A 15392-nucleotide genomic window follows, 5' to 3' on the forward strand; every position below is an offset into this window, starting at 1 on the left:
TTCAATGAAACTCGTAATACATGTTTATAACCCAAAGATATTGGTTCCTTGCAATATTCGTACATTCTGAATTATGGCCCTTGATTGAACAAAAAATCACGTTTTTAGTTTATGGTCCCTGTAGAGGTCACAATTTTTTCCGTTCGTGAGTTCGTGAGTTTAACGTCCACTTCCACATAGGGTGATATCGTAGACAAGAAATTTTTTCCGATTTTAAAAACCTTTTAAATACATCACCATTCCACCATAATGAAGGTTGAATTCGTATTTCGGGAAAATCGAAATGAAACTGCCCGACAAAATGGCCGCTCTTTGTACGCAAATTGTGTAGAAGTGTGTAGAGGTCACAATTTTTATCCGATTTTGATGAAACTTAAAATACATTTTTATATCTCAAAGATCTCAATCTATTTTGATATTTGCACATTTCGGGCCATAACTTTCTGGATTATTGCCCCTGATTGTACAAAAAATCGCGTTTGTTTTTAGCTTGTTCTCTATCCATCTCTTGCAAAATGTGGGCGTATCTTTGCCTGGCAGCCGCTGGTTTACACGTTAATTTGACGTGAACGTCACATACAAATATTGTCAACGTTACATACCTCAACGTTTCACCGCATGTTTTGCGCAATATAGAACGATGGGTGCTGACGTGCCATAAAGATCCATATCGAATTCATTCATCTTAAACTAAGTGATGTAGTCAAAGTTTGCAATAAATTAATTTGAATACGGTCCTGAATATTATATTATATATTATACACCAATAATAATCTAGGTTAATATTTATTTGAGAATATTCAGTATAACTCAATGATGTGAAAGTTTCATCCTGGTTTACGTTCTCTTGATCAATCTATATGTTAAACAAAGAGTAGTTGTTCAGTATGACTCAATGATATGAAAGATGCGTCCGGCGTGGCGTCCTGTTGACCTAGATACAGACAACATTATTATAGTTTTATATATTTAATAACTCATTATCTATTAGGTGTCAGCCATAGTACAGGAGAATTGGTCGACAAGAAGAACATTATTATAGTTGGTACAATGTTGATAGATAAAATGTTGACTAAAGATAGAGTATTAATCTGTCTGCTTATATCCAGTCATGTTTATTTTGTATTGGGTAAGTTTTATATATTTAATAAATCATTATCTATTAGGTAATCATGAAAGTTCCAGGGAATAAGTAATATATTGAAAGAGGGATAAAGAAATAAATACTTACCGCTCATGCAATACACGATAACCCGTATTTTATTTTTTAAATCCTCCTCCCCGACTAACTTAATAGTATTTAGTGTCACCCAACTGCCCCCCCCCCCCCACTAACTTAATAGTATTTAGTGTCACCCAACTGCCCCCCACAACTAACTTAATAGTATTTAGTGTCACCCAACTGCCCCCCCCCCACTAACTTAATAGTATTTAGTGTCACCCAACTGCCCCCCCCCCACTAACTTAATAGTATTTAGTGTCACCAAACTGCCCCCCCCCCGCCACTAACTTAATAGTATTTAGCGTTACCCAACAGTAGTACTTTGTTACAGTATATGTAAATTTAAATGTACGGTAAATGAAACTACTTGTCAGTGGTATTCTGTGTGATATCTGGAATGTCGTAGTATGACTTGTATTTTGACATTTAAGACCCCACCCTCCCTCCCAATCAATTAATAGAGTTTAATAGCGTACAACCTTTCAAATTATTTTCTGGCACATCTATATTTACTTACCCTGAAAGATCAAAGTTCCACTGTTCTAAATTTTATTAGGGGGGGGGGGGGTGTTAAAATTAAAAAAAAACCATCTTATAAAGAAATTTCTGATATATGTTCATAAGCAGCTGGAAAATATGTTTATTGTTTGCTACAAAATGTAAATTATTTTCTTCTTGCACATTTGTATTTACATACCTTGAAAAAATAACAAATTTGAAATAGGACTAACATGTATTAAATGAGGAGGGGAGGGGGTATTTGACGTCAAAATACGGGCCATAACACAAAAATACAAGATATCGGGATGCATACCATTAAAAAAAGTCTGAATACATTTTTTCAAAATTGTAAAATATCGTCTGAAATATTCATATTTACACATACCTTGTTAAAGCAGATATAATTTGGATCCCATCACTAACTCTATTTAGTGAGGGGAGGGGGTATTTAAAAGTCAAAATACGCGTCTTAATACGAAATTCCAGTTATCGTATAATGCTTCACCGGAAAGTATTTGTCTATCGCTCTTTGAATATACGAGTATTAGCTATTTTACTGGCACATCTATGATTACATGATTTAGAAGAGATCAAGCCCTCTTTCGTTTGTCCAAAGAAATATGTCGCTATCCGACACAACCTAATTTCTGTAAACAGACTACTTTCAAATTATTTTATTGAATCCTAGATCAGATTAACCAATATAAATCGCGGTCATCGAGCAATTTTTCTTATTGTATATAAGTTTGCTCGATTCTCTTGTGTTGTATGGTGACTTATTTCATGTGCTATGAAGAGTATTATAACTGCCACTCGTGTCCAAGTTTTATCATCTGCTTATCATATCATGGGGTGAACTTAATTAATAGTTAATCAAATTAGCAAGTGGAACAGGCAGACTTTAGATAACGATCTAACGATATTTACAATATTAATTACATTGATACAATTGAAATTAGGGTGTCATATTGTTTTATATCAAGATAAAGAATAATGAATGATCTGAACACATTTTACAAATCTTCAATAAGATATTTTGAAAGAACGTATCAAAATTAATAACGGTTTATCTCTCTAAGTTTCGAACAATACACAAAACAAAACATCACATTCGCTTCTAATTTAAGCGCGGGCATATAAAGCCACTCAATTTCTCTTGAGAAAAATAAATAAAATCTCTCCCGTTAATACCTGGCCCTCCCATTAATCTTTGGGGTACTCGTTACATCACAAATAATAATCTCTCGGGCCCTCCCATTAAATATTTGGGGTATCACAAATAAAATCTCTCCCGTAAAAATCGGTGCATCCCATTACACTTGGGGTAATATACACGTATAGACAAAACAAAAAAAACTTAAGAGATAAACGCGTTAATACTTTGTGAATGTTATTGGGTTAAATTCCAAATTACGATACTGTTAACTCAATTCTAGTTAAACAATCACAAAACATTTTAGTTCTCGATATTAACCTGTTAATACTAAATTTGAATGCCACAATATGTGTTCAAAAACAAACATATAATCTATATAAAACATTTTCCTACAAATATTGCCTTTCGAGCTGGTAGTGGAACAGTTCCACTGTCTTTGAGTAAATCTTATGTGTCTTGTGGCCCACACAAGTCGGTTACGGCGATGAAGAGGTGTCAATATTGGTCCATTATACACTGTAACAAAAATTTCCGTGAAAAAACGTAAAAAATTCCGGAAACAAAAATTACCAGGAAAATTTTATCCGTATTTGTTTTTCCTGTAATTTACAGAAATTCCTTCAATTAACATAAATTCCATTTTCAAATTCAGAAAAAAAAATCCTGGTAAATTTTCTTTCCTGAGCATGAAGATGATAAAAATTTCATTGAATTAACCATTGACTTTATACCCGTGCGTCAAATAGCTTTATCTAACGTCCGCTTCCACCGAAGTGATATCGCAGATAATCTTTAAACATAACCTCTTTTCGCTAATTTATGAATCGAGAGCAAGGTATCACAACCGGCCACTCGTTGGAGGCTTTCAGTGGTAGACTCTGCTATAGAGACAACCTGACTTACACTGGCCAACGGGTTGTACTATCTGGATTTAAGCCTGCTTTTTTTTTTTTTTTTTTTTTTTAAAGAATTTATTCACTCAATAAAAATATTATACATCATATCAAAAATCCCATCATCTATGTACAAACAGTGTAAAAATGTACAAAGATAAAAATTAAAAAATTGATGATGGGGAGTGAATAATGTTAAAATATTGTCATTATTTACTTTAAATTGCAATTAGAAAAATAAACAAAGTACAAATTAACTGTTAACAAAAATATTACCAAAAACGTATATACACCAAAAAATATAAAACAATAAACATATTTACAAGCATAATACACATAAACACATGTACAATATTATAATACACAACAAACTATAGCTAATACAACAGAATAATCACAATGTGAAGTGAAAAGAATCTAAATTAAAAAGTCGAGAAATTTTCATAATTCAAAAACTAAAAGACAACTTACCATTTTTATCTAACAAACAAAATAAACCGGGATCAAGCCAATATTTATTAAATTTGCTAGGGGTAAATCTAAATTTATCAACAGTTATTCTAAATCTTAATTTCTCTAAGAAATCACAAATAATAGTTTCCGTAGATACAGACTTCTGTTTAAATTTACAATCCTGACGATTACGCTATATAACAGCTTTCGCTAAATTAACAATATACAAAATAACACCAAAAATAAATTTGTTCATTTTAGGAAAAGTTAAAAACCGAATCAATTCAAAAGTTAATGCAATAGAGCCTAAAGATAAACTGTCAATCCAATTATGAATAATTACCCATATAGGGGAGACAACTCCACATGTATAAAATAAATGTTCCAGTGTTTCAATATTATTACAAAAAGTACATTTTTTTTCTAAAGAATGCTTACGTGTAAAAAGTGTCCACATGCAAGGAACAATATCATGCGCGAAACGCCAAGCAAAACTTCTTACATGAGGATCAACAAAATTACAATGAACATTAGAAAATACAGTTTGAAAATTAATCTGAGGCATAATCTTAACTATAAAATTTTGTTTAACTATAGGTTTCAACAATAAATAATAAAATTCTTTAGATGAAGTATGATCATGCCAATTAAAATCCGGATACAGCTTAATGAAATTCTCTAAAATTACCTTACAATTCTTATAGAAACTTGGTACAGAATCACCATGTGGCTTATTATTTGTAAATAAGGAAGAGTCAATTTTTTTGAGAGTAAACCCTAGCCAATAAAAAACAAAATACTTAAAATTAGAATTACAACCATTAACAATATTATGTATATGTTTAAGTCTAAGAGATTGAAATTTTAATAAAATATGCACAACTGACAAACCCCCTTCCCGCTTACTACCGTATAAAACCAGACGTTTAAGACATTCAAAACGTTTAGTGCCCCATATAAATTTGAACATTATTGAATTAAATTTTTGAATTAATATATTCGGAACGTCGATTATACTTCCAACATGCCAAAGTTTTGATAAACCAACTGCTTTTATAATATTAGCACGACCAAATATGCTCATATCTCTATCACCATAATCAAAAGTAACATATATAAAAGAATTCAAAATCTTATTAAAATTATCATCTACAGTAATGGATTTCCCAAATTTAACTCCCAAAACTTTCTGAGAATCTACCCAGGATACACCATAGGCCTGATCCGAAATATTAAAATTACCAAAAGTTAAAACCTTCGTCTTACTTTTATTTAAACGGGCCCCCGAACCTCGACCGTATTGTTCATAAACATCTAAAACCCGCTGCATAAGCAGTGACACGAGCCTCGCCGTTATTACCGGGAAGGGAAATACCTTTAATAAATGGATCAGACCTAAGGCGAACCAAAAAAGGTTCTAAAGCTAAAACATATAATAATGGTGATAACGGACAACCCTGTCTAACAGAACGTGTCACTTTAAAAGATTTAGATATAAAACCATTAACGAGGACTGAGCTGGATACATCTGTATATAAAAGTTTCACCCACTTAATAAAAGATTCACCAAAATTATATCGTTTTAAACACGCGAAAAGGAAATCGTGATCTACTCGGTCAAATGCTTTTGCCGAATCTAGATTAACAAATGCGACTTTCAAGTGTTTTTGTTGACAGTAGTCAATTACGTTCCGTATCAAGTGAAGATTAGCAGAGATTTGGCGGCCAGGAACAGAACAAGTTTGATCAAAATGTACGATTTCCCCGATAACACAGCTCAATCTTCGTTGAATAATTTTTGAAAGAATCTTAAAATCTACATTAAGTAAAGATATTGGTCTCCAACATTTTATATCATAATCATGATTTCTGTCTTTACATAATAAAGTGATAACACTAAGTTTTTGAGATTCACAAAGAGAAAAATTATCATAACAAGAATTATAAAGTTCTAATAAAATAGGACCAAAAATATCAAAAAATTTAGCAAAGAACTCCCGACTTAGACCAGGACTACGATCATGTTTAAAATTATTAAGACTAGTTCTTATTTCTTCCAGAGTTATATACCCATCACAGAGCTCGCTTTCCTCATCATCAAGTGTCGGTAAATCGTGTAAAAAATCGTTCATTATATCATGGTCAATAGGCTCTTTAGTGAATAAATTTGAATAAAAGTCACTGGCTATGCGAAGTAAAAGTTTTATTACAAGAAGGATCATTTAATTTAGAAATATATTTATCTTTGGCGCGTTTACTTTCTTTATTTAAAAAATATTTTGACGGTGTTTCGTTGTTATCTAAGTATCGGGCCTTGGCTCTAATAATATGACCTCTATCTTTAATTAAGTTAAAAGTTAACAATTCTTTCTTAACAGCCTTAATTTGATCAATATATGCACCAGGATCGGACGATTCAGCGGAAATTAACTGATAAAAACGTTTTTCTAATTCTCTACGTAAAATACAATTATTCTTATTTTTATTTCTACAAAACGACACAATAAAATTCTTTATATCTATTTTACATTGTTCCCACCATGATGTAGAAATTACCTCATCAGTATCAAAATATATCTCCCAAAACAATCTAAATTCAAGAATAAAATTATCATCATCAAGTATTGAATTATTCAACTTCCAAAAACCTGGCCCAATAGTAACAGAAGAATTTAAATTAATATTGATTAAAACGAAATCATGATCAGAAGCTGAACAAGGCAATACTTGATGATGATTAACAAACTGTAAATATCTCTGAGAAATATAAAATCTATCTATTCGTGATGAAACCCCCACCCCGCGCCACGTAGAAATGACCCCCGTAGGGTTTAACGACCTGAAAACATCAACTAAATTAAGATCAGCTACAAGATTTCTCAACTGCACATGGCCTTTCAATACAGCAAAAGGGTTTCCCCCTATTTTATCCTTCTCCCGATCTAAAACACAATTAAAATCACCCCCCAAAATTAGAACATGTGATGTAATACAAAATTTATGGATATACGTAAAAAATTCCCGTCTGTCGGTACAATCAACTGGAGCATACACATTTAGAAATCTAAAAAATATATTATTAATGGATGCATCTAGAAAAATCATACGACCAGAAAAATTAAAATCAAATTTAATAATGTTAAAATTAATTCTATTAGATAAAAGTATCCCCACGCCCTTTTCTCTATTTGCCCCGAAACTCCAAAAGGCCTTAAAATCACCAAAAGATTCTAACATTTTGCCGTCTGCTACAGACTGAATGTGTGTTTCTTGTAAGAATACAACATCAGCTTTATGCGAATTAATATCGTTCATTACAAGTCTTTTACGTTTATAAGCAGCTAAACCATTAACATTAATAGTGATAATATTTAAAGTTGGAATTGACATTTTATTGTAGATGGGGAAATAACAGCAATGATAGAAATTGAAACAATAATAAGATAATTCAATAAAATACATATAAAAATATTTAATTGGCAAAAACCCATTATGAATACTAGATAGACAAAAACGTACAGGCTTACAGTGATTACGTTTTTACCTGTTAACTCACATGAACAGTGGTGAGTAAAGGCTACAGTGACTGGTGTGTGTATAAAACCATACTCTGTACAAACATCGCAGCAGACGACAGAAAACAACATCACACTATATACACTTTCTAAACAGTTTAAAGTGGCGGTTCTACAACCTGCAAAATAAAAAACTTGTTGAAACAACACATCATTTATATATTTACACATGTTAAAGTTTATTTTTCTTTTTGTCCTTAACAACGGTAAAGCCTTCATCATCTTGCATATGACGTTTATTACGAGAGTCAAAATTTGTTAGTCTCAATCCGGGATGCCAAGGGGTGATCGGGGATAAAAGAGGACTACTACCCCCTGTCACACAAATCTCTTCCTCCATAACGTTATTGGTATTACTCTCGCGATCATCCATTTCTTCAATCATATTACCTTCCATTCCATCTACCTGTTTATCACCATCTTCGCTGTTCTGATCAATTTCCCTTTCATCCTCACTACCATCCTTTTCACCTTCTTTCAATACCTCGACCGCAGGCACCTGCTCAGCTGAAATTGCGCTAGGACGTGGGGGCGATACTGACTCAGCAAAGGTTTTTTTGGGTGGACCCCAAACAGAATTTATACAGTTTGCGCTAACATGACCAATACAGTTACATTTCAAACATAGTGGCAGCCTGCCTGGAGCAGTTACGAGCATACGCAGATTACTTTTCTCAACCCGTATCATGTGCGGAATAGGGGTCTTTAAAAAATCAGAAACTACTAAAGTTATTGCTCGCATTCCTGTACCAAGCTGTACCCCCTCGTAAGACGATCTCTCTTCGTAAACCCGGGTCACCTCGCCAAATCTTTCAAAAATCTTCCTTAAAAATCTATCCTTAACGTATCTGGGCACCCAGTGTACTCGTAGGTTCACCACCGACTTGGTTGCGTCACAAAAATAATATCTTATGCCATTGTACGTACCGCTGCCTATGTATATTAGTGCTTCAACCATTTTACTAGATTTAAGAGTAACGTACCATTCTTCAGACTTGTCCCTTTTACTAATCGCTTCAACAGCCTTGGATGAATCTAAAGCTAAACATATCATCTTGAAAATCGTTGGCCTATAAACCATTACCTTCTTGTCTAAGGTCACTTTAACTGTCCTGGAAACGACATCGTCATCAATATCATCATCTTCAAAATCAACATCAATCACGTGATCAGACATTATAAACCACCGTGGTATACACACTCACCGCACTGAATCTAACTCTGCGGGGGAAATCTGCACTCGAAAAACTCACTAGCAATAACAACACTTCTTTGGCTATGGTACATTTATTCCTACTGGCGATTTCCAAACAGTCGCCAGATATTACAACCTTACCACACGAGGCATTAAAACATATTTTTAAATATTTATGAAAATACTTACAATCTGATTTCCGTATGATGAATAACAATACACTTTATAGATCTTATAAATAATGGAAATTAGATATACATTTCAATTAATATACCAAACGTTACAAAATATGATTCTTCATATTATGGTTAATCCATTGAAATGAATACTATAACATGATCATTATTATAAATGATTATATATGTATATGATTACTTATCGTTGTACCGCTTATCCCATAAAATAACAGAATTAAGTCCATTACAGAACGGAATAAAACATTTTATCCCTGAATTTCACGGAACTTCCTAGTCATTCCACCGTTTATTCCGTAAAATAACAGGATTAAGTCCATTATAGAAGGGAATAAAACATTTTATCCCTAAATTTCACGGAAAGTTCCTGTTAAATACTGAATATTCCACAGAAATATATAAAACACATAATTTGAAGAAATAATTCATGCTTTTAACACAATTTTACCAAAAAATCCTTCGATTAACAGAAAAAAGGTGTTAAACTACGGAATTCGGCCACATCAAAAATGGATATTTTTTTACAGTGTAGGGCCTCCGAGCTCGATGACCAGCAGCCTGCAAGCGATTTCGAACAGTTTGTGCAGTTACCCTTCCACCAAACATCTCTCTACTTGTGGAGGTTGCAGTGACAAATCTGTTTCTAAGATGACGTAATCGTATTGCTTGATCTTTCTGGAGTGACGTCACACGTGGCGCTCCCGCCCTTGGGCGGTCAGTTCCAGTTTGAAGCACTCTCATTCTAAGATTAATTATTTTCTGGCGTGAACAATTAAAGGCTCTTGCAACAGTGACCACAGACTGACCAACATAGAGCCTACCTATAGCACGTAGACGTTCTACATTTGAAAGGCGCGGCTTTGTCTAACAAAGATGAAAATAACAATTTTAATTTGTTTTTCCAGTTCAAGTTACGTGTGCTTGTTCAGTTTAAGCGAACTTGCATCGATTGACCTCACGAGTTTGTGTTTGCACGTGTTTTTCAGGTTTTTCATCTTTATATGCTCAAAAGTCATGTAATCCACGTGACTTTACAATTTTATGAAATTAAAGGCTTCTTACTACTTACTATCGTTAGAAACACTTTAAAATTTATTTGATTTGTTGAAAGTCATCAGTGTCAAGTTTTTAATTTGGCTGAGTATATTAATACTTTTATTCTTCTTCTAACATATTATGTACAAACATCGTAATATTAAAGACACCCAGAACTAAGTTACATTACATGGCCGTTGTACGATCTTAACCCCAGACCTGCGTGGCCTGGAGTTAACTACTAGACGTCCTCGCCTAGCCTCCGACTGTCCTCTCCAACCTCCTCCGGTTTCCTCCCACTGCTAAAGACCCCTACGCGCAAGCGAATTATGTAAATAAAATTAAAAACCATGTTAGTCCCGAAATGACCTAGTTTGTGTCGAGTGGACGTTAAACCCCATCTCTCTCTCTCTCTCTCTCTCTCTCTCTCTCCGACTGTCCTCTCTACTTTTCGTTTCTGCTTATAAAATCTTTCTAGACAAAGGATGTCAGATCTAGTCTTTAATACAGATTGCACCAGACGAATGATTTCTAAGAGATTATGCAGTTGGCTATTTATTGCATCATAACTCAGACCAGGGGTCGTAAGTAATGACCCGTTGGCGGCGTCAGACCAGTGTCAATGTCATAATCTGATAAGGTTAACCGATTGCATGAATGAAGGGTGTAAAATGATATTTTCTCAATTGTGTAACAGTCATAATGTTCCGGTTTTTGGAGAAATATACAAAATGCATTCGGGATTGACATGCCACCGAGAATTGGTAGTCCTTGAGTGTAGTGCCGGATGGAGGGCCTGACAAGGACAGCTGTCTAGTCGTTCGGATGGGACGAAAACCCGAGGTATCGTATATACACTGGAATGCACGTAAAATATCCCTTGGCAGTTTGAATTCGATGTAAGAGTAGACCATAGTGCCGCTGTCCGGGCAACATTTCTCTCATAGCACACTGTGTGGCGCACGGCCGTCTTCATTAACCCAGGTCGGAGCAGAACAGTAGGAAATGAAATGAAATAAAATGGGGTTTAACTTCCTACTTATCTGCACCAACGGGTATAATGAAGACGGGGGTCTATCTGGTCAATTTACAATAGCAGCTATACTATTCAAAAAAAGTAGGGGATATTTGATTTTGGGGGCATAATACTAAAATATGCAAATGACTACGAAAAAAGTCACTATAGAACCTAACAGAAGAAACATTTCCAGTTACATGTGACGCCCAAACGCACCAATAGCTACCGCATGGAATGCAGGTGATGCTTGGGATCATCATGGGGGTCCAACCCAAGATTTGCACGACTCTGACTTTGAATGTTACAGTCATTGTGGCATTGAATTCCAGGGTGGAAACATCAGTTTAATTGTTTTAGTGACCAGAAAACAAGTTTTGATATGCGTCGGCTTACCCAAAATGAAAGGTTACGTGCCCTTGGCATGCTACAGATCGGCACAACACAGGCGGTTGTGGCGCGGACGATGAATGTTTCTCAGTCTGTCATAAGCAGGCTATGGTCCAGATACCGTGATACACAATCTGTACAGGACAGACCACGCTCAGGTCGACCAAGGGCGACAACTCAAGCCCAGGATCGATTTATCCGTACCTTGGCCTTGAGAAATCGTGTCATCACAGCAAATCAGATCAGCGCTCGTCTTCAAACAGACACTGGTGTGAGAGTGAGTGGCCAGACGATTCGGAATCGACTGCATAGGGGTCACCTTCGCGCCCGACGTCCTCGCGTGATGCCTTGTTTGAGAGATCATCACATTCAGGCAAGACGTCGTTGGTGTAGGGATCGTCAACACTGGGATAATCGACGCTGGAGCAATGTGATGTTTTCAGATGAGTCAAGGTTCACTGTTGATTTTTTGGACAGACGTAGGAGGGTGTGGCGTCGTCGAAACGAGCGCTTCCAAGACGTTAACGTCATCTTCCAGGATGATAACGCAAGATGTCACAGGGCCAGGATCGTTACAGGTTACCTCCAACAACAGAACATCACCACATTACCTTGGCCAGCACTGAGTCCCGACCTCTCCCCCATCGAGCATGTCTGGGACATGCTTGGACAGAGGTTACGTCAACGTCAACAACGTCCTGCCAATGTCCAAGAACTTGCTGCTGCGTTGCAACAGGAATGGGACAATCTGGACCAAAATGACCTTAGACGTCTCATTAGGAGTATGCCACGTCGGATCAATGCTTGTTTGGCAAACAGAGGAGGATTTACCCGTTACTGACTTGGTTGTGATGCTGTGGTAACTTTGCTGTTTGACCCCGGGTATCATTTTACCCTTATAATGGTCAGTCTGTGCCTTACTTAGTCTAACGATCATTTGGAATAAATCGATGAATGTGAACTTCATTTCATTTTGTCATTTGTTTCTTCGTCAGTTTCATTAGGTGACTTTAATAACATTTAAAAATCAAATATCCCCTACTTTTTTTGAATAGTATATTACATGCATCATATGTTAATTCTTATCAGTAGTATAGTGGTATGTATTTTAGTTTGTATACCTGAACTCGCTTTCATCAACGGGAGGATCAAGCTGGCTAAGTGGGTAAGAAGCCGGCTCGCTAGCCTGCAGGGCGGGTGTTCGATCCCTGTATTGGCCGAGAAAGTTTCATCCAGATTTTCCGGCGTGGTTCCCACTTGTCAGTGATGCAGGACGGAGGGCCTGACAAGGACAGTTGTCTAGTTGTTCGGATGGCACAAAAAAAAACAAGTTCCCGTGACACATTGGCATGCACGTAAAAGATCCCTTGACAGTTGGAATTCGATATAAGAGTAGTGCCGCTGTCCGGGCAAAATTTCCCTCATAGCACCCTGTATGGCGCATGCCCGTCTTCATTAACCCAGGTCGGAGCATTTCAGTTCATCAACGGGTATCTCTTTGACAGCTGACACTGTCTACTATACAATGTCTATATCAGCCGTGGAGTATCGGTACTTTGATGTTGAATGGCATCTAATTTGAACCTTCTCATGATTTAAAGATACTTTCCCAGAAAAGTATTTATCGGGTGGCAATTTTGGTATAATCGAAAGTAGAAATATCCAATCTTACTAGAAAAATACTGGATTCCCTGAAAAACACTCATGAAGCGTATACAGGACAAAAATGTAAGGGTTCCCCTAATCGACAACCCGACGATTAGGGATGTCTGCTCGAGTGACGTCAAAGCTTGCACGAGAAGATCCCGGCGTTAGTGAGCGCTTGTTGTATGTATTGATAAAATTGATGACGAAATTAAGCGTACAACAGTATCTGAGATAAAAAACCGCGGAAAAAGATGTGGGCAGTGGATAATCCGTGAATTTAATTAGGCGTCGATATTTGTGATAAATAATCAGCGACCAAAGACAGCATCGTCGTGTATATGAAATGAATTCTCCTCGGGCTTCACGTACATTGCTAGGTACTGTGACACGTGACACAAACATGACCCCTTTTAATCGATTTTTTATAGCAGGGTTTCCTTCACAAATTCAATGTTTTAAAAATGATTTGAAGCAAAATTTGGATAGATTAATTAGTTTGAATATGTTTGTAGTCCAAATATATCATCAAATCACCTGGTTTGTTCGCGGGAAAGTAACTTTAAATGGAACTATCTCCACTTTGATTTGGAGTTAGTCCACGAATGGTACATAAATTATTCTAGTTTTTGGTATATTTATATTATAATTCCGCCTTCAACCTGGATACGGAAATGTCAGTTTGCATTTACAGAGCCTCACAAGGAACACTTCATTCCTGCAATTCCTACATTGTCTTATTCCAGTTCAATCAAACAACGCACTTCGAGGAATGTAAAGGTACACACACCCATACACAACTGTATGCATTTATTTTATAGGAACAAATAACAGCTTGAAATGTAAAGTTGTAAGATTTTTTATTCACTACAGTATTAGTCCAGGAGCTGATGACAAAATAATATGGTCATCAGTTACAAAAGGTTTGATCCCCCAAATTTGTAGCAGGTGTCGGTAGGAGTAAAAATCAATTGGTCAGATCGGGCACTGCTGGGGCGTATAGCCGCAGCAGCACCTTAAAGTAGCCTCCAGGGGGCCTAAAATTAGGTCATAAGTTACATGGCTGAAACTTTGTAGAGACAATGGTATCCATAGTCGGAGTAAATATTTCACAAATCTAACCAAAATTTCCGGGGCTTTCCCCAAGTCAGACCACGCCCAATATCGCCTCACGGGGCTAATAATATGGTCATCAATTACATGGCTGAAACTTACCAGAAACAAAGATCCACACTTGGTAAATACAATTTTCAAAAATCTAACCAAAAATTTGGGGGCTTTCCCCAAGTCAGATCGCTCTAAAGTATGGCCGACCACACCCTAAAAATGGGGCTTTTTATATGGTCATAAGTTACATGACTGAAACTTACCAGAAACAAAGATCCATACTTGGTAAATACAATTTTCAAAAATCTAACCAAAATATTGGGGGCTTTCCCAAAGTCAGATCGCTCTAAAGTATGTCCGACCACACCCTAAAAATGGGGCTTTTTATATGGTCATAAGTTACATGGCTGAAACTTACTAGAAACAAAGATCCATACTTGGAAAACATATTTTTCAAATATCTAACCAAAAATGTTGGAGCTTTCCTCTAGTCAGATCGTCCTAAAGCCCACCTGGCCACGCCCTAAAAGTGGGACTTTTTATATGGACATCAGTTACATGGCTGCAACTTACCAGAAATATTGTTCCATGCATAAAAAATGTATTTTCGAAAATCTAACCATAAATATGGGGGCTTTCCCCAAGTCAGAAGGGCCTTAAAATTGCAGCCCCACCCACCCCCTCTATATAAATCATCTAAACATATTTACATTTTAAAAAGTATGAAATAAATAACAGTGTTGTAATATGTGTTTTATAACTAGGGTCTTGGAGTTCCCAAGGTGATCATTAGAACAGGTTATCTCTGTGCCACCAAAAATGAACCTTTTTTATCTCATATAAATAGTTTGTGCAATATAATATTCTATAGGTATACATGTATCAAATATTAGTCTTCAGTTGCAGTGTCTCATAGAGTACAATTATTTTGTTTTCTTCCACACAAAAAGTATGTAACTTTTACAGTCGAAACAAATTTCATTCATTTTGCAAGTTGAAGTCTAAGAACTTA

At 35.9% G+C, this 15392-nt stretch overlaps 1 protein-coding gene across 2 annotated transcripts in view; it reads left to right on the forward strand.

Annotated features, from left to right (window-relative positions):
• The first annotated feature begins 975 nt into the window (after window positions 1–975).
• The window catches only part of LOC130012931 (uncharacterized), a 99665-nt gene continuing 85248 nt past the window's right edge, over window positions 976–15392 (forward strand). For both annotated transcript variants that reach the window (XM_056101108.1, XM_056101111.1), the window contains exon 1: window positions 976–1129. In XM_056101108.1, coding sequence (XP_055957083.1) covers window positions 1051–1129 — 79 coding nt within the window. In that variant the 5' untranslated portion in view covers window positions 976–1050. The remainder of the gene's footprint in view (window positions 1130–15392) is intronic.

Source organism: Patella vulgata, chromosome 5, assembly GCF_932274485.2.
Source record: "Patella vulgata chromosome 5, xgPatVulg1.2, whole genome shotgun sequence".
Taxonomy (NCBI): domain Eukaryota; kingdom Metazoa; phylum Mollusca; class Gastropoda; family Patellidae; genus Patella; species Patella vulgata.